A 22756-nucleotide genomic window follows, 5' to 3' on the forward strand; every position below is an offset into this window, starting at 1 on the left:
TGATTTATTTTACATTTCTCACCTAATCATTGCAGTATAATTCATTTGTTGCTGAAGAAATCAAAAAATAAAAGATTTAAAAGGTAAATAACAGCTGAGTTGAGGAAAATACAAGTTATGTACCCCATTTGGAAGCAGCTGCCGAGTAAATTGAAGAATATGTTTATTCCCCTGTTTACCCAACAATATTATTATTAATAGTACAGAAGTCATTCATGGAAAGGAACACATAAATTACGTACCATTACCGCAAGGATAATAGAATAACGATTCATTAATTAAAAAAATAATTGATTGTGCATCACCGAACTAGGAAATATTGGCAGGTTTAGTGTTACCATACACCGCCTCGAAAAATACCACGCAACTTCCTCGAGCTTCTCCAAGAGAACATTTTGGTGTGACGTCAACCCGTATTTTCATATAGCTCCGCCTACTTAGCTCAGTTGTCTGAAACTCCGCCCACGTATCGCTTTGATGCGGTGCTTGAGGCGCACGTCAAGCACTGGTCCTCCGAGTTCCTGTCGGTGTGCTGATCGTTCAGTAAGCGGTGCCCGGCAGCGGATCGCAATAATGAAACACAGGAGTGTGTAAAAGCTTCCTGTTTTATTCGTTCGAAAGACTCAACAAATGCAAGTATAGACATGTTGTCACGCTTGTTGCTTATCGGCTGTCTGGGCCTATCTGGCGCTTCAGCCTTTCCTGGAAGGCCCAGCCCCGAGGAGTGTGTGACCGTGGCTCATCCGGTCAGCGAGCCCGGTGCTCCGTTCGGTGCGGCGAGGTCTCGGCCGTACCCGCTCTGGCAGGCCGACTTCGTGGTGGCTCGGGAGGGGGAGAGCGCCCTTATCGAGTGCAATGTGAGCGGAGATCCTGAACCGTCCATCGTGTGGTTGGATTCGTATGGAGTGAACGTGATACGCAGCGGTGAGATCAACCTCTCCCACAAGCTCCCTGTAGTGTTATCCTGGTATATCTGTTATCCTGGTGTACCTGTTAATGTTATCCTGGTATACATACACCCTCTCCCACAAGCTCCCTGTTCTGGTATATCTGTTATCCTGGTGTACCTGTTATCCTGGTATACATACACCCTCTCCCACAAGCTCCCTGTTATCCTGGTATATCTGTTATCCTGGTGTACCTGTTAATGTTATCCTGGTATATCTGTTATCCTGGTGTACCTGTTAATGTTATCCTGGTATATCTTATCCTGGTGTACCTGTTAATGTTATCCTGGTATACATACACCCTCTCCCACAAGCTCCCTGTTATCCTGGTATATCTGTTATCCTGGTGTACCTGTTAATGTTATCCTGGTATACATACACCCTCCCACAAGCTCCCTGTTCTCCTGTTACACATGACAGGAATATAGACCTAATTTTGAGCCAAAACCATTTGACCTCGATATCTAATCTGTGCCATGGTACATGTACTGAGTTTAATTCAAATCCCATAGCCAATGGTGTCACATTAACAGGACTTTTAATGTGACTTCTGTCCTCTTGACCTTTTAGTAACAAATAAATCTAAACGCACTGAGGGAGGTTTATACATACTTGTACCAAGTTTCATAAAAAAATCTCCAGCTGTTCTCAGGTATCACATTTTTTACTTGACATAACCTCTGACCTCTTGATGCCGAAATTTAACACTTCATCTTTTCATCACAACATGTACTTGTACCAAGTTTGGTCAAAATACCATCACCGGTTCACAGGTTAGTGCAGTAACACAAGTTTAACCTAACATGACCTCTGACCTCTTGACCCCAAAATTTAATCAGTTTATGACTGTTTACATCATTGTACATGTAGCAAGTTGGACTTTGATCCGTTCAGCCATTAAGTTACATCATTGTACAGGCTCAACAAGAAGCTATCACGGACGGAAGGACAACCCGAAAGCATAATATGAATCCGGCGTGTGGAGGTCCGGTCTAAAATAGCCGATATTCACTGCTTATCGGTAACCGATCCTCTTTAGTTTCTTGGGTTGGTGTTGGAGGTCCCAAGCCCTTGGCCTTCGCAACTTGCATTCTTGGAGAACGATACAGTAAGTGCTGCTGCCCGGATGGAATTGAGAAGCGAAGCTCTGAATACAAATATAATTTGGCATAAATACTCACTTATCTCATGTAATCACGCAGTCCTCTCGACCACTAATCAATGTAACCCTATTTGAAAACAAACACATACAAAGCAGAAGTTGGACCAAATGGGAGATTGTTACACCCCACATGATGAGGAAGTGGGTCTTCTATCGGTTACCAAACGCACCAGATCACAAGTTCACAAATAGATCCTTTCCCTTATCTTACTGCAGTGAGTAGCTTAAACGGTGTGTCTGTGTCAGTCAGTCATTATGCGACTCCATACCATCAGTCACGGCGTGCGCTCATTAGGTTGGGGAACGGAAATTACAGATACTAATATATATATATATATATATATATATATATATATATATATATATATATATATATATATATATATATATATATATATATATATATATATACATACGTATATATATATACATACGTACATGTCGAAAGATTTGCAGCTCAGGATTCATATTGTAAAGGATAGCACACTGAGTAGTAAAATAATTTTAAATAACAATCCAACCACACCACACACGGTGGCACTTCCATACATACAATATGCTTCTGAAACCACGAGCCGCATATTACAAGAGTACATCAACATCACCCACAAAACCACAAACATCCTTAGAGCACAGCTGGCAAAGCCAAAAGACCAGGTGAACAAATTTGACAGAACGAATGTCATCCACAACATACAATGTGAAGATTGTGAAGCCAATTATGTGGGCCAAACATCCAAGTGCCTAACCACAAGGCTAACTGAACACCGACGTGCTGTAAGACGACAAGACAGGTTGTCATTGGTTGCGACACACACACACACACACACACACACACACACACACACACACACACACACACACACACACACACACACACACACACACACACACACACACACACACACACACACACACGGAATCAGACCACGATCCTTGGCACAGGCTCTTTCAGAGTGAACTGCGAGATTATCAAGGCCTGGTACTCTGATAAAAACTCCATCAACCGACACATTGACTTACACCCCACATACAAAGCACTGCGCAATCAATTAAAACGTCAAAAACAGCAGTCATTTGAATGCAGGTAGGCCCTGTGATTGGCAAGAACTTGTACCAATCCATGACGTGAACCGTCCCCAATGGAACTTAACGGTTAACACAACACTCAACGCCTTTGAGGAAGAGAACTAGTTCGTTCTCGAAACGTCAGGCTATTAATAAAGAATTTAAAATTATTTTTCTGCTCGGTGTGCTATCCTTTACTATATATATATATATATACATATATATATATATATACTACCCGAAAGCACCCGGCGTTGCCCAGGTTCTTCTTGAATGAATTTACTACTATAATTCAGCTTTTTTTTTTACTCGTGGCCGTAGAAGATCAACTACATTTCATTCAGCTCAGCTTTTAATTGTGAAATGGCCCCAGCCTGGCCGAGGTGGGCCTCGACCGGTCTCGCCACCTAGCCTATAACCTTCCCGGGGCCCGTCCCGATGGATGGGATGGGAGGAGGGGGGGGAGGGGGGGAAATGGAAATTTGAATTGGAATGAAATGGAATTTCAATTCCTTGAAAAAATAAGGCCCAATTATGCCGAATCGGACTATTCCGGCCCACACAGTGACTCGCTCGCAGTGCAGGGGTCTTTGATGGAGTTCTCGTGGATTTGTTGCTGACCAATATCGGGAATTTTGCTTGTTTACACTTCCCGACAAGTGAAAATGCGCCTCATCACTCATGATGAGAACAGTGTCATCCCTCAGCAGTTCCAGCATTCTTTCTGCGAACGTAAACCGCCGTACGAAATCATTCTGCTGCAGTTCTTGAACCACCATGATTTTGTACGTGTGATAATGAAGGTCCAAGTGCAAAATTCGACGAACTGATCTGTCTGACATCCGTAGAGCGCGAGCGTGCCGTACCGCTGACCGACGAGGGCTGGCCTCCACAGCTTGTCGAACCCTTTCGATGTTTTCCGGGGTTATAACGGTTCGATCACCTCCCCGAGCTGCTCCCGGCCTCACAGATCCAGTTGTCCTGAAGTTTTTTACCCATTTCAATATTGTGTTTCGAGACGGAACGGCGCCACGTCGACCAACATTGAAGTGAGTACGAAATCTGCGCTGTGTAAGCACCACCGAACTACCCATTTGAATAAACGTCTCAACAACAAAGACGCGATGTTCAATCGTCCACAGCTCCATGGCTACTGAAATGGCACCTAACAACGAGTAACCAACAGCCATCACGCATGCGCTAGACCCCCCACTTGCATTGTTATACCCAATTCAAACATGAATTACATTTTTAAAATGTCTTTGTTACAGTGTATTAAATGGCATTATATATGTAGTCTTTAAAAAAAAAAAAAAATTGAAATTCGACTAAAAATAACTGTGTATGAGTTTTCTGAAAATCGTCACACCTCCCAGCCGGACCCTGTATATATATATTGTTGCGGATATGAGGATTGCATTTTTTTGATTGTGTGTATTGTAGTGGTAAATTGTTGTGTAGCCTTGGTTGGATATGGCCCCTCCTGCCTCCAGAGTTGTGTAAAGGTAAAAAGGGCGTCTCGGTAGTTATTCCATGAAACACCACATTGAAGGACACGATAAAACCCTTGTTCAGTAGCTTATATCTTATTATGTGTTTTAGAGTAAGGCCTTGTCTTCCATTAGAACGACACTCCATTGCACCGAATCAATTAAGAATAGCTCCCCTTCAATAATTCCATTTCCCAGCCAAACTCTCCATCTGTGGGTAAAGCAGTTCACAAGCGTGGGATGCACGCCCTCTCATTTCGCTGCGATAGTGAATATGTGCTCCGTGCTCTGTTTGAACAGGAGGGGCGGGGTCGCCCGGGAGAGGCAAGCCCAGGGCGCGCCACGAAGGGCGGGGCTGTTCAGCCCCATGCCCAAATAAGGAAACAAGCCCGTGGCTCGCCACGAGGGGCGTGCCGTCGGCGCCATGCCCAAATAAGGAGACAAGCCCATGGGATTACCATACAAGGTCACGAAACAGAGCACGGGGGGGGGGGGGGCGGTACCGAAACCGAAGAGGGCGTGTCAGACCCGCACTGAAGGTTTGGAGAGAAGGGTGCGACGATCGCTGGAACAAGCTACACCAGAGATACGGCAGATGAGTCCAGCTGCGTGAGAGGGTTGGCAGTCCACCGGGAGAGAGTTGAGAGTTGCACCGGAGTTGCGTGAGAGATACGAAAAGCCTTTGACAAAGAGCCGCTTCAACCAGCCCCGTTTCAACCTGCCGAGTGACCCTGCCGGCGTGCGCTGTAAAGCCGAATACAAGGAGCTGCCGGCGTGCGCTGTAAAGCTAAATACAAGGAGCTGCCGGCTCCTCGCTTCCCGCCCGGAGTGGACCTGCTCGCTGTGCCCTGTGATCCCACCTGCTCATCCCTCCAAACGATTCCTACCCTTCCATCCATTTGCGTACGTGAGTTTGTTCTGTTTGTGCTGTCCTGGGTAGTAAACTAAGTCAGTATAAGCTAGTAATTTGCACTGTTACCTGCTTTTTCATGTCTGCTGTAAATACCCGTGACTGCTCTTTTTGCTTATGCGTGTGTAAATAATAATAAACCCCGTTACTCTTCTGTACGCCTTCTTCTTCTTCCTCTTTGCATTCGTCTTAGTCTTTTCCACATTGAATATCTGTGGCGCGATACGGCCAACGTTTGTGTGAATCGGGTTTAGTCGGGGAACAACTGTTCGGTCCGCGGAGCCTCCGCTCGGCAAACATACCATCCTTAACCGCGGACCGTAACAATATATATCGTGCATTCAGAAAGTATTCAGACCCCTTCACTTTTTTCACATTTTGTTATGTTGCAGCCTTATGCTGAAATCGTATAAATTCATTTTTTCCCTCATCAATCTACACTCAATACCCCACAATGACCAAGAGAAAACAGGATTTTAGAAAGTTTTGCAAATTTATTAAAAAGAAAAAACTGAAATATCACATTGACATTAGTATTCTGACCCTTTGCTATGACACTTGAAATTTAGCTCAGATGCCTCCCATTTCTCTTGATCATCTTTGAGATGTTTCTACACCTTGATTGGAGTCCACCTGTGGTAAATTCAATTGATTGGACATGATTTGGAAAGGCACACACCTGTCTATATAAGGTCTCACAGCTGACAATGCATATCAGAGCAAAAACGAAGCCATGAGGTCGAAGGAACTGCTTGTAGAGCTCAGAGACAGGATTGTGTCGAGGCACAGATCTGGGGAAGCCGACAAAAAAAATTCTGCTGCATTGAATGTTCCCAAGAGCACAGTGGCCTCCATAATTCTTAAATGGAAGAAGTTTTGAACAACCAGGACTCTTCCTGGAGCTGGCCGCCCGGCCAAACTGAGCAATCGGGGGAGAAGGGCCTTGGTAAGAGAGGTGACCAATAACCCGGTGGTCACTCTGGCTGAGCTCCAGAGATCCTGTGTGGAGACGGGAGAAACTTCCAGAAGGACAACCGTCACTGTAACACTCCACCGATCTGGGCTTTATGGCAGAGTGGGCAGGCGGAAGCCTCTCCTCAGTGAAAGACACATGAAAGCCTGCTTGGAGTTTGCAAAAAAGCACCTAAAGGACTCTCGGACTGTGAGAAACAAGATTCTGTGGGCTTTAATGTGTCCCTGATACTGCTGTTTGGTTTCCTTCAGCAACAAAATGGAACGTCTCTTGCAGTTTTAACTCGAAAAAAAGTCTCGATTATTCCCATACCGGATGTTTAACCACTGCTCCTTTGTGGGGGGAGATGGCACGTGGTAGGGGTGACATTTCAAGTGCCTTGCCGTGGAGCCCATCACCTTGAACCTCTCAAAGGGAAATGTTTTTATTCACCTGAGATGCTACATGATGGTGGTGGTTTTACAGTGTTAAGAAATTAATAATAGCTGTTAAAATATTTATGGCCATTGGCCATCACACGTTAAGTTAATTGTTTATTCATGATTTATGACATGGCCTTTCCTGTTTTGCCTGTTTTTGTATTTGAAGACATGGGTGACAGCTGCAGCCAATCATGGTGAGCATCATATCTCAACACGTGTATCTTACAATAATCTCAGGTGACACAGATAGTATAGCCTTGGTTCGAATCTCGACACATCTATAAAGTGTCACCTTGTTGTTTTGCAAGCAGGTGAGGTGTCAATGTGTGCACCGTCTGTCGGAGGGACGTTAAGCCGGACAACCCGTCTGCTGGCATTGGTCAATGGCGGCCGTTAAACAACGCACGGTGTCTTTCGTGAAGAGTAGACGAGTTATCGTCGGCACCCTGAATAAATACTTCGGGTAGCAACTGGTTTGGTATTCTCTGATATCCCCTGAAACCAGGTTACACCACTTGCGGTCCCAGTGTGTGGTTGGTGTCTGATTCAGCTCTTACAATATAAACCAATCCATGCTCCCAGATTGTTTGCACGTCATGTATGAACGGCTGTCTTTTGCTTTGAATGGGAACCAGGAATGGAGTTGGTATGATGATGCCATAATGCTGAATGGATTACTGCACATAGAAAGCGAAATGCAGGAAAAAAAAAAAATCAACAACGAAGCATAAAATGTGATTATAAAAATTTTCATTCTACATCCTTTAACACATGGTGTTGGGCTAGCGGCTAGGGTGCAGGCTTAGGATCCTAGGATCCTGGGTTCGAATCCCGGTCAATTGCTGAATTAACGCCAGGGGGGTTGACTCAGCCTGTCATCCTTCCGAGGTCGGCTAATTGAGTACCAGTTCACTGGTAATTCCCTGTTTGTCGTTAAAGGCGGCAAAAAGGGTTGGCGTCAGGAAGGGCATCCGGCCGTAAAACATTGCTTCAAAAAGGGGACCGAAAAAAAACAACAACCACGGTTCCCGAAAAAGGCCAACCCCCAATTTGCGGGGAAAAATGGCCTCTAAAGGTGTTTTTTTTTTTTTTTAAATCCTTTAACACACGGTCAAATCAGAAATTTCATGTTTCTTTATGTACAGGCAGCCATGACCCGTCCGCAATGATGCTTTTTAGGCCACCCTTGGTTGCAAAATGTGTTATATATTATACACAGTTTCTCCTGCACAATTTATCCTGAAACTCGCTGAAGTTGCACTTCCTGGTGCATTTTTTTTTAATGCCACTGCCACCAAAGTCGCCAGAGCCATTATGTTTAGGGTTTGTCCATCCGTCCGTGATGGGTTTTCGTTCCTGTGATAACTTAACAACGGGTGAAGGGATCCAAGCCAAACTTGGTGCAAGTATATATAATGATGCGAAGATGAACTGATTAGATTATGGAATCAAGAGGTCAAAGGTCAGACGTTGGGTAGAAATACTGTTACCAACTAGCTTGTGAACCGGTCATGGAATTTTGACCAAACTTGTTATAAGTATATATCATGATGCAATGATGAACTGATTAGATTTTGGCATCAAAGGTCAGAGGGCATGCCAGGTAAAAGTGATTTTTGAGAACAGCTGAAGGGATTTAAATGAAACATGGTACAAGTATGTATAATGATATAATAATGTGGATGATCTAAGTAACCTTCCGTTGAGATCCAGTCATTTAAAATCAAAAGCATAAATGTTGTGTGAAAGTTGATAGCGAGTTTTGTCCGTGCAGGGAAACGGATGATGGCACAAACTGGTGTGCTGAACATCACCATGGTCCGTTACCAAGACCGCGGCAAGTACATCTGCATGGCCACAAATAGGTTTGGTACGCTGAACACGACCTTCACGCTACGTGTCATCTTTGCCGGTGGAGATATGGGCGTTTATTATGTGGCTGTCTGCCTGGTGGCTTTCACCATCGTCATGATCCTCAATGTGACGCGTCTCTGCATGATGAGCAGCCACCTCAAAAAGACAGAAAAGGCTATAAATGATTTCTTGCGCACGGAGGGTGCTGAGCGGTTGCAAAAAGCATTTGAAATAGCCAAGCGCATTCCAATTATCACTTCTGCTAAGACGTTGGAACTCGCCAAGACGACGCAGTTCAAGACACTCGAGTTTGCTCGTTATGTAGAGGAGCTTGCACGCAGTGTCCCTCTCCCGCCACTTATCACCAACTGCCGCACCATCATGGAGGAGATAGTTGGTGCCGTTTGGGTGGAGGGAGCAGCCAGGAACGTTGCGGTCGACGGCGAATGTCGACGATCCGTTTTCACCTTAGCCCCCCGACTTGTCACGGCCACCATCCCATCCGGGGTGTCATCCTCCGCCGCGTCGTGCTGCGACTCCGATGATGTCGGGTGGGGACGGCCGGCCGGGCGCCATCATGTTGCCATCCAAGTGTCCGTACATCGTCCCGAGTTGGGTTCTCGGGAGTCTATTTCCCTTGGAAGTCTCGAAGAAGACGCAAGCTTGTGCGGGACTTCAACTCCCAATGTGCCCGTTCCCGTTCCCATTCCCGTTCCCGTTCCCGTTGTCGTTGCTTCTCCGGTTACTTATAACCCACGCATCTGCTACGAGACTCACATTTGAAACAAATGAGCCGATTACAAAGAGGAGAACCCTGAAGAGGCCTTAAAGCAACCAATGTTCTAGATCTCAATTTTGGCATGACAAGCCCATTCACCCGGAATCCCTCAATGGATGTTAAAGTTTGGCGGAAGTATCAGAAATGTGCATGCAATGATTGATGTATGAAAGTTTAATTTTTGGAGTGACCATTTAGCAAGGAAGATATATTTGAGACAGGAAAAGCAGTAACAAGAAGAATAGAAAAGGGAAAAGAGGTGGGAAAAATTTTTAAAAGGAGGAGATTATAGGCCAAAGATAGATACTGATATTTTGCTTATGGAATATGAAGATTGCCCTTGATGCAATGGTAGAAATGAATGAAAGTTGCATACATTGCACAGTGACTTGTTATCAGGCCAGTGGATCAAAGTCACCGTGGATGGTTGTTGGACCCGATTTCCTTGTACAGAAAATCAATGCTTGGTGGTGGATTATCGGGTCTGGCTGGAACAGAACTCCATCATATAACGTCCATACTGCATGTTATCAAGGTTAGATCAATGGATCAATTTCTTCGAGTGCATTTAATCTCTGAAGCAAAATCTCTACCATTGCATGTTTGAAAATTAATAAATAACAGTTTATTTCCAAGAATGAAAGTAGTTTTTTTTTTTTTTTTTTTGTATACTGAATCGAGGCTCGTGAGAGAGCTAACATTTATTTCACAAACAAATCAACCAGACAAACAAAATATACAAAAAGAGGGAGCGGAAGACAAGATGGGGAGAGAAGGGGAAGCACACAACCACAACATTTGAGAGCAGGGAGAAGTGTGGGAGGGAGAGGGCTTGGGGGCAGGAGGTGTGGGAAGGGGAGGGGGAGGGGGGGGGGAAGAGGTATAAAACACAAGGGGACCGAAATTAGCGGGGGTAGAAAAGATCAAGGTTTTGGATGGGGGAGGATAAGAGATGGTGGTGAACAGCTGTTTTAAAGACCTGGAGGGTGGAGTGGAATTGAAGAGAGTGAGGGAGTTTGTTCCAGAGGCGGGAGAAAAGAGGAATGAAGGAGGGAAGGTGAGCAGAAAGTCTTGATTTTGGCAGTTTAACCATAAGAGGGTTGCAGGCAGATCTTGTGCGACCTGTAGGAATATTTGGGGGACAGAGCCCAGAGAGGGCTGGGGGGGCAAGGCCAGAAAAGACTTAACAGGCAAGAAAAGGCATTAACTCTCATACGAAAAGGTTTTTCTTTTTTTCCACCTCTCTTTGAAATGTGTTGTTTCATCAAGTAATTATGTAAAAATGTAGGGCTGGCAGGATAGTATATAGGTATGCACACTTGTTTTTGAGCGTGTCTAGCCTGGGTTCGAATCTAGACCCAGCTATAAATTTAGGCTGGTGTTTCAAATGTACCGCGAGACATCCATGTGTGCAACGTCTATCGGAAGGACATAAAGCCAGATAACCCGTCTACTAGCACTGGTCATTGGTGGACATTAAAGATCCCACCTTGACTTTGGTAAAGAGTAGGCAAGTTATCACCGGCACCCTCAACGAATTGTAAGTTCCTCGCCTGGCTGACTGCTGGGAAGGTAATGGTAAACCACCCGGCATAGCAAACCACACACATATATATATATATATATATATATATATATATATATATATATATATATATATATATATATATATATATATATATATATATATATCATCTGGATCCTCAGTTACATTGAACCGTACACACTGCTGTGTCTTTCTGTGAACGAGGGATCCGTTTAATTTACCCTGGAATATATTATGAAAGTACTTTTTAGGGTTCGGAGTGTGAGACTTCACGGACATTTGATTCACATATCGGTCATCATACATTTACACGCCTATCAACAGGTTCTTACCAACACGCTTAATAATGTCGTGAACACAAAAAAGTACATCAGAGAGAGGTATTTTCTCTCGCATTATTATTATTTTTTTTTTTTTAACAGACTACTTGGATACATTTGTAATCTATGTCGGGGGTCCATAATGTATTGTTACCATGTATACATAGTCACGTGAAAAAAGTAAGTACACCCCATGCAAAGTTTTGACTTTTTCAACATACAGCTATTTGATCTTCATTTCAACAATATTGACAGATAACGGTGATAAAATATAACAAATATCATGAAACATTTACATTTTGTAGTCCATTGTATAATTTAAATAAACATAAATGCAAATTTCGCATGTGGAAAAAGTAAGTACACCCTTGACTCTAATAGGTGGTATTACCCCCTTTGGCAGAAACAACCTCAAGTAGGCGGTTCTTACAACAGTCTACCAGTCTCTGACATCGACTGGGAGAAATTTTTGCCCACTCCTCCATGCACAATTCTTTCAGCTGTGCGATGTTTGAGGGGTTTCTTGCATGCACAGCTCGTTTTAAATACCCCCACAACATCTCTATGGGATTTAGATCCGGGCTTTGACTTGGCCATTCCAGAACCCTCCATTTCTTTCTTTTCAGCCATTCCTTGGTGGATTTACTGGTATGTTTAGGGTCATTGTCATGTTGCAAGGTCCACCTTCGGTTGAGCTTCAACTTTTCGACAGATGGCCTCACATTATCCTCAAGCACCCTCTGGTACAATGAAGAATTCATAGTGGATTCTATGATGGTGAGCTGCCCAGGCCCTGATGCAGCAAAGCTGCCCCAAACCATATTTCCACCACCATGCTTTACAGTTGGTATCAGTTTCTTGTGGTCAAATGCTGTCTTTGGTTTTCGCCAAACATGTCTTCTGGTACTGTGGCCAAATAGCTCTACCTTTGACTCATCTGTCCAGAGCACATTGTTCCAGAAGTGCTGGTCTTTGCGAAGGTATTCATTGGCAAACTTTAGTCTTTCCCTGATGTTCTTTCTGGACAGCAAAGGTTTCCTCCTGGCACACTTCCCATGGAGATCAAATTTGTGCAGCCTCTTTCTAATGGTAGACTCGTGCACTTTGACATCAACAGTGGCAAGAGCTACCTGTAGGTCCCGTGATGACATTCTGGGGTTCGTTGAGACTTCTTTCAGCATCTTGCGGTCTGCTCTCGGTCTGAACTTGCTGGGGCGGCCTGGGCTGAACAAGTTGGCAGTTGTTTGGAATCTTCTCCACTTGCAGATGATCTTCCGGACAGTCGAATGATTGATTTCTAATTGTTTGGAGATCTTTTTAAATCCCTTCCCAGACTCGTCGGCATCTATAATCTTCTTTCTGAAGGCCTCAGAGAGCTCTTTTGATCTCGGCATGGTGACGCCGCACACTTCAACAACAAAGAGCAAACCAAACAATGTCTGAGGTTTAAATAAGACAGGTTCCTCCAAGATCCTCTAACGATGTTCTAATCATTTGCACCTGAGCTGGTGCACCTGATTCTAATTTTAGGTATTTGAAGTCGTGATAAATGTAGGGGTGTACTTACTTTTTCCACATACACAATTTGCATTTATGTTTAAATTATACAATGGACTACAAAATGTAAATCTTTCATGATATTTGTTATGTTATATCACCTTTATCTATCAATATTGTTGAAATGAAGATCAAATAGCTGTATGTTGAAATATGTTAAAAGTCAAAATTTTACATGGGGTGTACTTACTTTTTCACGTGACTGTATATTTTAACCATTTTGAAATCGATTCCATTGATTTATATTGAACATATCACAAATTCATGTTCAAGATAAATGAACCTCATACACATAACTGTCAGTGGGCATCACAAACCCGAGAATATTATTTCCTATATTTGGTAACAAGCCACGTGGACCACCCTGTAGAACAAGTGTCGCTATTACAAAAAGTTAACTCCACCATGAATCTATCTCAAAATTGCATTATAAAACATTTTAAATTGAAAGTTGCCACTATAATTTGCAATTCATTTGATTATTCTAATATTTTGCATCAAACCTCCATAGCAACCCATTCTGGTGAATAAGGAGCCTTGAAGAACCACGTGATAGTCTGGACCCCACACTGCAGTGAGCTTGGAGATGTGTGCAAGGACATGCACCCTTGTGTTTACATTAAGACCATCCTGTTCCAATTGCTCCTCCTTTTTTTTCTTTCTTTTTTTCTTCTTTTTCTTTTTTTGTATACAGGATCGAGCATTCGAGGCTTGTGAAATAGCTAACATGTATCACACAAAAAATCAAACAGACATAAAAAACATAATAAGGGTAGTGGTAGACAAGATGGGGAGAGAAGGGGAAGCACAAACACAACATTTGAGAGCAGGGACATTGAGAGATCTGTGGGAGGGAGAGAGCTTGGGGGGAGGAGGTGTGGGAAGGGGGGGGGGGGGGTGGAAGAGGTATAAAACAAAGAAAAACACAAAGAAAAAACACAAAGAAAGAAAGAGAATTCATTTATAAGCAGGTGCTTCATTCCTTCCAACTCCAGATCCTTTTTTTTTTTTTGTCCTCCAGATCCAACTGCCTTTCAGGCTCTGATACCCTGTTGTTTTTGCTAGGATTATTATTCTTCTGCTGGGCTTTTGCAGGTTTATTCACTTTAAAATCCAATTTCTTTGCAAACATTGGTCCGATTGACACGAAATTTCACCAAAGGAGCGCCTCCTCCTGTAGAATTTTTAACTGCTAATTTGATGTCATAGGTCACGTGGTATGGGCGTCATCTTGGAAAAGCCAAAAAACTTTGCCCAAAATATCAATATCTCCGAAACCGCTGCATGGAAAAATTGAAGCAGAGCTCATTGTAAAGTACTCCCCATGGGGAATAACATGTTAATGATTATGCCATAGGTGCCTCCATTATAGTGGGGCTGCTTAACTGATGAATTGTGCCTTTTCCCTTGAAAGCATGAAACTTGGCACATGGCTAGAATACCCCAAAAGAATGATTTTTAGTCCAGGGGGCATCTCCAATTTCACCCCATATGGCGGCCATCTTGAAATTCAAGATGGCCGTCATACAAGACCTGTTTTGATGAATATCTCCATAATTAGAACAGATATCAAAATGGTTGAAGTGCCTATACCTACATTTTTAGGGTCTAGGAATCCAATGGCAACATAAAATATTCAATAGTATATGGCAGCCATCTTGAAATCCAAGATGGCCGCCATAACAGACCTGTTTTGATGAATATCTCCATAATTAGAACAGCTATCTAAATGGTTGCAGTGCTTACACCTACATTTTTAGGGTCTAGGAATCCAATGGTAACGTAAAATATTAAGCAGTCATATGAAAATATTAATTTTGCATAGTATCATGCATACTGGGAATGCATATAAATACTCTTAACAGGTTGGCATTCTTCAGTGATTAAAAGTGTCTATGACATCGCAGACTGTAACTGTGCCATCTTGTGGTTTTCTAGTCTTTGCTGCATTCTCCATCACATGCGCAGAGAGAAGTACAGGGAAGTGCAGCTTTCTTACACCGGCAATGACCAGTACATCCTTTTTTGCACCCACACTTTAGTTCATTGCAGATCTTTGCAGCCTCTGGAAGTGTTGTCCATATTGGTTTGAACTGGCCAGCAGACGTTTTTTGCCAACCCCATTCAGTGGGGCTTGGTAGATCAGACTTAGCATGCAATGCTTGTCCCCCAGCATAGTGCGCCTTGGTATACTGCCCGCTTTATGTGCTGCATAAGGGCATCATGTGTTGGTGGAATTGATTCCACAGGTCTGCCCTTCTTTGCAAACAGTTTCTTTCGTACAATGTTGATGTCAGTAGCAGTACTTGTGCGATCATACAACAGAATAACAAATCTCTCAATGACGTTCATGCAGGTTTCAGTTATCTCTGTGCTCTGGTGGCAAATTTCTGCTAGTACCTCTGTGAGCTCAGGGAATGATTCCCACACATTCCATGCAGTCACCTTTCCACGCCCATTAAACGCTGAAGAAGTGTCACACCCTGTTAGTGCATGAAACATGGGGAGGGCTTTAGATTTCTCAGGGCCAAGAGCTGTGGCTATATCATGTGCAGAGATAAATCGCATGTTCTTGCCTGTCCCAAATTGTAACCATATCATCACTGAAAGCTTCTGGGATGCTGTAACTGCAAGCACGACAACATCTGTGTCCACAGTTTGTATGAGGACCTTACTATGCCCTCTCTGTGTTGCATCAGCAGCATGTCGGAACATCCGACCATCTGCCTCTTCCTGAGTGCACGGGGAGAGTGATTCTAGATCAATGCGTGGTGGAGCAGTAAGAACCTCTGTATCAAGTGTGACAACTAGCTCCTTGCGCTGGTCTTCAAATGATTTAATTGTTTCATTGGAAAGGAAGGAGTCTGTCCTGGATTTAGATGTTGCACGGCACTCCCAATGACATCCATGGAGTGTTTTATCATGGCCACAGTGTGTGCACTTTCATGAAACAGCGGCATTAGAGCCGTTACAGATGTTGGTCGAGTTGACTGAGACAGGTTGTGAGCATGGTATGCAGCCCAGGAAATGTTCTCTGCACGGGAGGTTGAAGTGTCGTTTTCAACGTGTTCTATTACGTTCTGGAGCCATTTGTCCTCATTCTCATCCGGTTTCTCCCGTGCAAGGGTCTTCAGACCTATGTCTGGAACTACAGATCCTTTTACACTCGTCTGAATAGGTGGTACGTTCGTGTAGTAATTTGGCAAAGGTTCAAGTTTCTTCATGCCGACAGCACCACCAAGTATGGCTCTTCCACGATCAGTACCCTCATCATGTTCCTTTGGATGCTGGAATAATGAGATGCCAGTTCCATGGAAATGGTCTTTTGCTGTTGTCGAGCTCTTATTGACATCTATGTTGTCAACGGCAGATGTAGTGAACAGGTTCCCCTTAAGTTTAGGTGGACACACGACCTGTTCCAATCTGTATAGCCGGCAAACACTATTCCCCATTTCGGTAGATATCTGAAGAACCCTATCATACGAAATGCTGACACCAAGTTGGGATAGCTTTTCGACCAACTCTCTTTTCCTAGTTTCTGCATGCAACTTCAACCCAACATAAATTGGCACTGGGGTTTCCCGTTCCTGACTGTGTCTTACATAGGTGGATTTATCCTTTTGCTTGCGGACATGCTTTACAGCATTGAACTTAAGAAGCTGTGCTAATGGTCCGAGAGCTAGGTGGATTTTATTTGACATGGAAACTACAAAAGCTTTGTCATGCTGGTGTGGTACAGGTAGCTTACCTGACCCCAGAAAACCAATTCTTAAGTGCAGCTAGCGGTGGGTGAGGTAGGGGGCGCCACTCAAAGTACCCCCCAGATTGGTTTTATTTGACATAGAGACTACAAGACCAACTCATATGCCAAGTGGTAGGGTGATCTCCACTGACTACAAATCTGCAACTTAAGAAGAAAATTTCTGGTGGGGAGGTCACTTAAGAACAACATTAATTAGTGCTAATTAGGCCTTTATTTGACATATAAGCTACAAAACTGAAATCACATACAACATGTAGAGAATGGTCCCCTCATCAATAAACAACAACTTAAGAACAGAATATGTGGTGGTAAGGTCACTTAAGAAGAGGTCAAAGGTCACGGAATAGGGGTTTCCAGCTCTTAATTACTGTTCGATTACAACATGCCACATGATACACACATGGCGTTGTCAATGAAACCTATATCAGTGGAGCCTGAAGTGAGATACATGAGAAGCAGAAATTTTTCCAATCTTACCACTTCCTTTGATTTCAATCAGCGAAAACATTTAAAAATGTACCTATTTGGCCCCCATGGCTATTTACACTGTTATTTGACATGTAAGCTACAAAACTGAAACCACATGGAAAATGTAGAGTACGGTCCCCTAATCAACGAGCACCACCTTAAGAATAAAATTTGTGCTTGGGAGGTCACTTAAGAACAGGTCAAAAATGCCAATTTTGACTGAATGACCTTTGAACTAGTTTTATTTGACATGTAAGCTACAAAACTGAAACCAGATTCAAAATGTATAGAGAATGGCCCCCTCATCAATAAACAACAAGTTAAGAAAAAAAAATTGTGGTGCGGAGGTCACTTAAGAACAGGGCATTTAACCCTCTCGATCTGATTGGAAAGTTAAATGGCAACTACTGTACACTGTACATCGATAACACCTGGATAATTAAGTAGGCCTAAAACTCGAGCACAAAACACTCCTGCACAAGAACCAAACACTGAATGCATCCTTCGACGAATTCCTAGTGTTTAGAATGTTAGAAAACGTATTGGAAACTGTTTGCAGTGCCTTGTCCTCCTGTAAGTGTAACATACATTGTATCTGAGATTTGAAATTAAGAGTTACTGTTCGTCATCTTCATCGGATTGCAAAATGTCCTCATCAGAAGAGCAGGGTTCAAAGTTGTCATTATCCTCGGCATCAGTTTCAGTTTCTCCTTCATCAGGAACAAGAGATCCAGGTATCTGTGGTCCATCAAACCATATGACGTCGTAGGCTTGCCCTTGAACCTCCCAGCCATTTTCTGCAGTTGGCTGTTGACATATCATCTTTTTGTTGGCATCCGCCCACATTTTGGCAACAAATGATGCATGCTTGATTTGCTGGGAGACCTCGGCTTCACACGGTGGTATCATGGTTGCATAGATGCCCCGAAGGTTCTCAAGAGGATTCTTCGCTGTGGCCTTTGGTGCATATGTCTTCTGAAACACTTTATAGCGGTGTGCATTGAGTGAAAGTGCTTGAATTGGCTTGGCTCCATACATTCTTGCAGTGAAAGACATGATTACTTCCACTGAATCCAATCCCAAGTTGTCCGTTGCCATCTCTGCAAATGCGTCTTGAGCATCCTTATAACCCTCAAGAATTTTGAAGGGACGTTTCTTTCCTTTTTTGAAGAAGGCAGATGTGTAATCTGATCCCGTAAATGCATGGAAGCCAGCTAGTGCTTGACAGAGTGGGGTTTCCAAGACTTTGCTAATTGCAGTGATGTCAATGAATCGCCTGTCATTCCTTCCCGATGTCCCAACATCCATCCAAATATGTGCTTTGAACTGCCTGCAGTGATACAGCAGAATGACGGCGACATCTGTATCTGATGCCCTGACTGCTATGTTCTTCGCATTTTCCTTGTCAATGTGACTAACATGAGTGCAGATCAAGGTGTCAGCTTCTTCATGATTGGTTTTCAAGGTCTCTACTTCTTCCTTCATGACTTTCCCATCTTTCACGTAGAAAAGGTAGCATGCTCCAAGATACGAGAGATACACAAGTCGTCCTTGAATTATGTCTGCATATTGCTGGGCCTCCCATTCCATTGCCAGGAATTTTGGTAGCTGCTCTTTGAATGATCTTGACTTTAGACAATCCAAGATATTTCTCGGGCGGTGCTGTTCAGGTCCAGATATGGCGTATTCTTTCTTGTCTGTGTCATCCAGACCTCTTCTTGCTCTTTCACAGTCTTTTATTGATAGGACTGGATATGCGTCAAAGATGAGATGCACTCTTCCACGGGAGAGAGCGGTGACTTGTCTTAAAATGCCGGCTGCCAAGGCTCCATACGTTCCTGGAATGTGGGGTGGAAGAACATGTAGCAGGAACATACCATCAACCACATAGGCATCAACTGAGCTTGGTGTGACAGAGGGAACTTTGCTCTCTAACAGCTCCAGAAGGCCACTCTTTTCCGTCTTGACCATACAACCGTCTGTGCTGCACATGGACAGTGGAACCGGTGTCAGTGGATATGAAAAGATATGTTTCAAATCAAGTTTTCTCTGACAAGCAATGACAACCAGGCGTCCCATAAGGTCACGAGTGCACACGAGTGATGCAACACGTTTGTCTCTGTTACGCTTATTTACTGTGCCATTTTCCGTGAAGGTTCTGAGCTTCTCCCTTTTGATTGGCCGTTCAAACCGATTTGGATCTTCAATGCAGGCATCAACAAATTCGTTGTATCTGGCTTGTCCTTTCTCCCGGATGGCCAGCAAACATGTCTTGATGGAATCTGTCGCTGCCTTACCAGTGCTGATGTTGTACAGCCTATCCGATATTTCAGTGTACTTAAATGGATTGCATGAGTCTTTTATCTGGTTTACAACCTTATGCAAATCGCTTGTGTCCCTTCTGATGCGGGCTGGGCGGAGTTCAGCTGTGATGTCTTCCGTTTGAGATAGTCCGGTCATTGCTAATGCCCTTGATATAATTGCTGCTCTGGTGGACTTGGTTAACATCCAGCGAAGACGTGCACTGAAGTTTTGTCATGGATGATATACCAGTCCGTCTGGATGCAGAATCGGCATTTACTGTCTGTTCCAGTGTAAGATCTACTGGGCATCTACTGAATGCCTTGTCAGTCCTTTTAACCGTAAAGACACCATTTTCCAAGATAGAACGAAGTCCTGGGTGAGTACTGTCCACGTTTACCAAGTCCAACTGAAACTTCGTGAGCCACCGTGAGTAATTGACATGGTTTGTGGCGAAGAACAAGTGTATGATTGGTGTTAGTGCATGAGTGAACAGGTCCACGTCGTTTGTTCGAATTGCTCGCTCCAGAAGGTGGAAGTCGTGGATAAAGTCGATGTAAATCATCCAGAATTGGGCAGTTGGTCCATGTGTCCCTGATCGGGTTTGGACAGCTTACTCCTTGTATGACGTGACACATCTTGTGAACGCAGAAGATGATTCTATTTGTGTCCATGTCTCTTCATCCTGTTTTGTTTGTAACCTTGAAAGTAAATGTTCAACTTCATCATTGCCTTCAAATGTCTCAAGGAATGCTTGGAAGTGTATCAGTTCAAATGCCAAGGCCAGTATCGGGTGCAACCGTTTGCATCTGTTGAAGTGCTTGCCACTCAGAAAACCATTCAGGGATCCAGCAGCTAGGACATCTGTGTCTCGCAGCATTTCTGGGCCACCAGATGCATCGATCAGTTTCCCTAGGGCTTTAAAGAAAGCCATTTCTATGTGGAATGGACCAAGCATGATGAAGACCTTGTCGAACCTGGGCGACTCGGTAACCTGAATCTGCATGGCAGGTTTGGCAGCATTGAGGTCATAGGTTACAACACCATACTGCTGACCACACTCTTGCGCACAATTCTGTGTGGTGATTAGGGTATCCTGTATAACATCAAGCGACGTTATCGGCTTGTTCAAGTTTTTCATATACAAGACATTTTGTTCTGGAGTTGTGTCTGGGCATATCAAAGCATTGAATCCTACCCACATGGGAATGTTAGCCATCTGCAAGGCATGACATATCATCCATGCAAGGTCCTTGTCTAGAGCTAGCTTCCGATTAGCAGGCCGGTTGTCAACATCGGTGGTTTCATAATCAAATGTGCCCATTTGGGGTTTTTTACGGTATGGCTCAAGGGGCTGTTCCCGAACATGCAGTTTTCTCTTTCTTGATACTTTTTCTGGCTGTGATGTTGTTGGCGCAACTTGATTAACGGGTCTGCTTGTCCCTACCACATCTTTATTTTGATACAAGATACCCATTGTATCGTGAAGAGTGTCGGCTCCTGACAATGTCTCAGACAGTTCATCAAAATTGTCGAACGCCAAACCAAACACCTGATCAAGAAGGGTTCCCTCCGGACAGGTCTGCTCCGTACTCTGAATGGCATCTCCTAAGGATGTCTCCAGTGTCTCAATGGTGTGGTAATTGACAACATGGCCAAATCTGTTCAACATTTCAATCAGCTTCCTGCTACCAGTCATAGACTTGATTGCCATTCCGAGAATTATCTGTTTGGCTGGTTTTACTTTCACCCTTTGAGTAACGAATAAGGCATCCTGGCTTGAGGACAAGGCACGACGTTTGAGTTTTGGAGTGTACAAGTTTTGATTGGGGCCCCCGTACAAGACCTGAAAGAAATCTATCAACATATCTGGGACAGTAACTTCACCCTCATACAGGTTTTGCAGAGTGGGAGGTTCAGGTAGAGGTGTGATTTGTGCATGTTTGATTGCTTTACGCAAGAGTAAGGCAGCCTTATGAATGACAGCTTCAGGCGATGCTGCATAATCATAGGCTGTATGGATAAGGTGCTCACCTAAACCTGTGGGATAAACAATGGCCCGTGCCTTTCTAGCCCTATCTTTACACTCTACCCTAATTATGTCACCAAATTTATTCTGTAAGTTTGTTGCCAAATTTCTGGCTGTAGAAATTGGAGTCTCACCGGCGTCTTCACAAAGCTCTTGGTACCGAGTGAAGATGGATGTAAGAAGTTCAGGCCTTTTGCCAAATATAACTGATTTCTCGATGTAAGCATATAAACCTAACAAAGAAATGCTACCTGCAATAGCAGTAGGCCTATGGAGAGACTGTGCATTGGAAAGGTAAGTACTTCTGCAACTGTGATGGTACCGAACCTCTTTACATCGAAAGTCTACACCAGAGATCAGTCCAAGAAGGCTGTTGTCCTTTTTATCAGCTGCAGCAGTTTTTATTTTTATCTCAGCTTCGAGAGTTTCACATTCACCAAGATGTTCTTCTCTACCACCCTTCTTCTTCCTAGCTTTCTTGCAAAACAGGCAAATGCGTGGGAAAATACCCGAGGTAGACGTTGACGGGGCAAAATCACATGATGAACGCAGGGTCTTCTCACTTGATGCATGTGTCTGGGTTTTTTCTGTTGTATCATCACGTGGCACGGCAGTAAAGTTTTTGTAACAGTTCACGTGATAGCCATGGCTACTGTCGGATTCATCTGGCAGCGACTGAATTATCGTATAGTACTTGGATGTGACAAAATTTCGTTTTTGTCTCCTCCTTGCTGCTACATTGATGATGGATGACCAATGGTCTTCAGTGATGGGTGCGATGTTGCCAGTGGTCTCATCTGCTTTTCCCACATGGAGGATACACTTCCTGCCAGGGTCAGGAGCTACCCCGCTAGCATACTCCATAATCAAGCATAGGCCTCACCTGAAATTTAAAAAAATGACATGTTAGTGGGTTCGAAAATCAACAAAAGTTGGGGGCATGTTATTTCTTACGGAGAAAATGAAACATGGATCTCTGAAGGTTTTTGCATGTGTCGATTATAATGCTCCTATTATCAGATTGTGTGGAAATCAGAAACGCAAAACCTCTCTTTAAGGGCATTATAATGTAAATTAGATTAGGTATGTCGTTAATCGTTGACATGTCTGACAGGTCTAATAGTCCAAGATCTGGGTGGATTTTATTTGGCATGGAAACTACAAAAGC

General features: G+C 43.6%; 1 protein-coding gene across 1 annotated transcript; it reads left to right on the forward strand.

Moving 5' to 3' along the window:
* The first annotated feature begins 460 nt into the window (after window positions 1–460).
* On the forward strand, window positions 461–10234 carry LOC137437650 (microfibrillar-associated protein 3-like). Its single transcript, XM_068132130.2, has 2 exons — window positions 461–924; window positions 8747–10234. Exons 1-2 carry the CDS (start codon window positions 645–647, stop codon window positions 9607–9609), a joined length of 1143 nt encoding a protein of 380 aa, XP_067988231.2. The 5' UTR covers window positions 461–644; the 3' UTR covers window positions 9610–10234.
* Window positions 10235–22756: the final 12522 nt, after the last annotated feature.

This window comes from Myxine glutinosa, chromosome 12 (assembly GCF_964187855.1).
Source record: "Myxine glutinosa chromosome 12, kmMyxGlut1.1, whole genome shotgun sequence".
Classification (NCBI taxonomy): Eukaryota; Metazoa; Chordata; class Myxini; order Myxiniformes; family Myxinidae; genus Myxine; species Myxine glutinosa.

What these genes read in the sequence shown, in the direction of transcription:
- LOC137437650 (XM_068132130.2), top strand. Translation starts at nt 645, where the DNA reads ATGTTGTCACGCTTGTTGCTTATCGGCTGTCTGGGCCTATCTGGCGCT. An exon ending in AGTGAACGTGATACGCAGCG is followed by an intron (nt 925 to 8,746) that starts GTGAGATCAACC and finishes TTGTCCGTGCAG; the next exon opens with GGAAACGGATGATGGCACAA.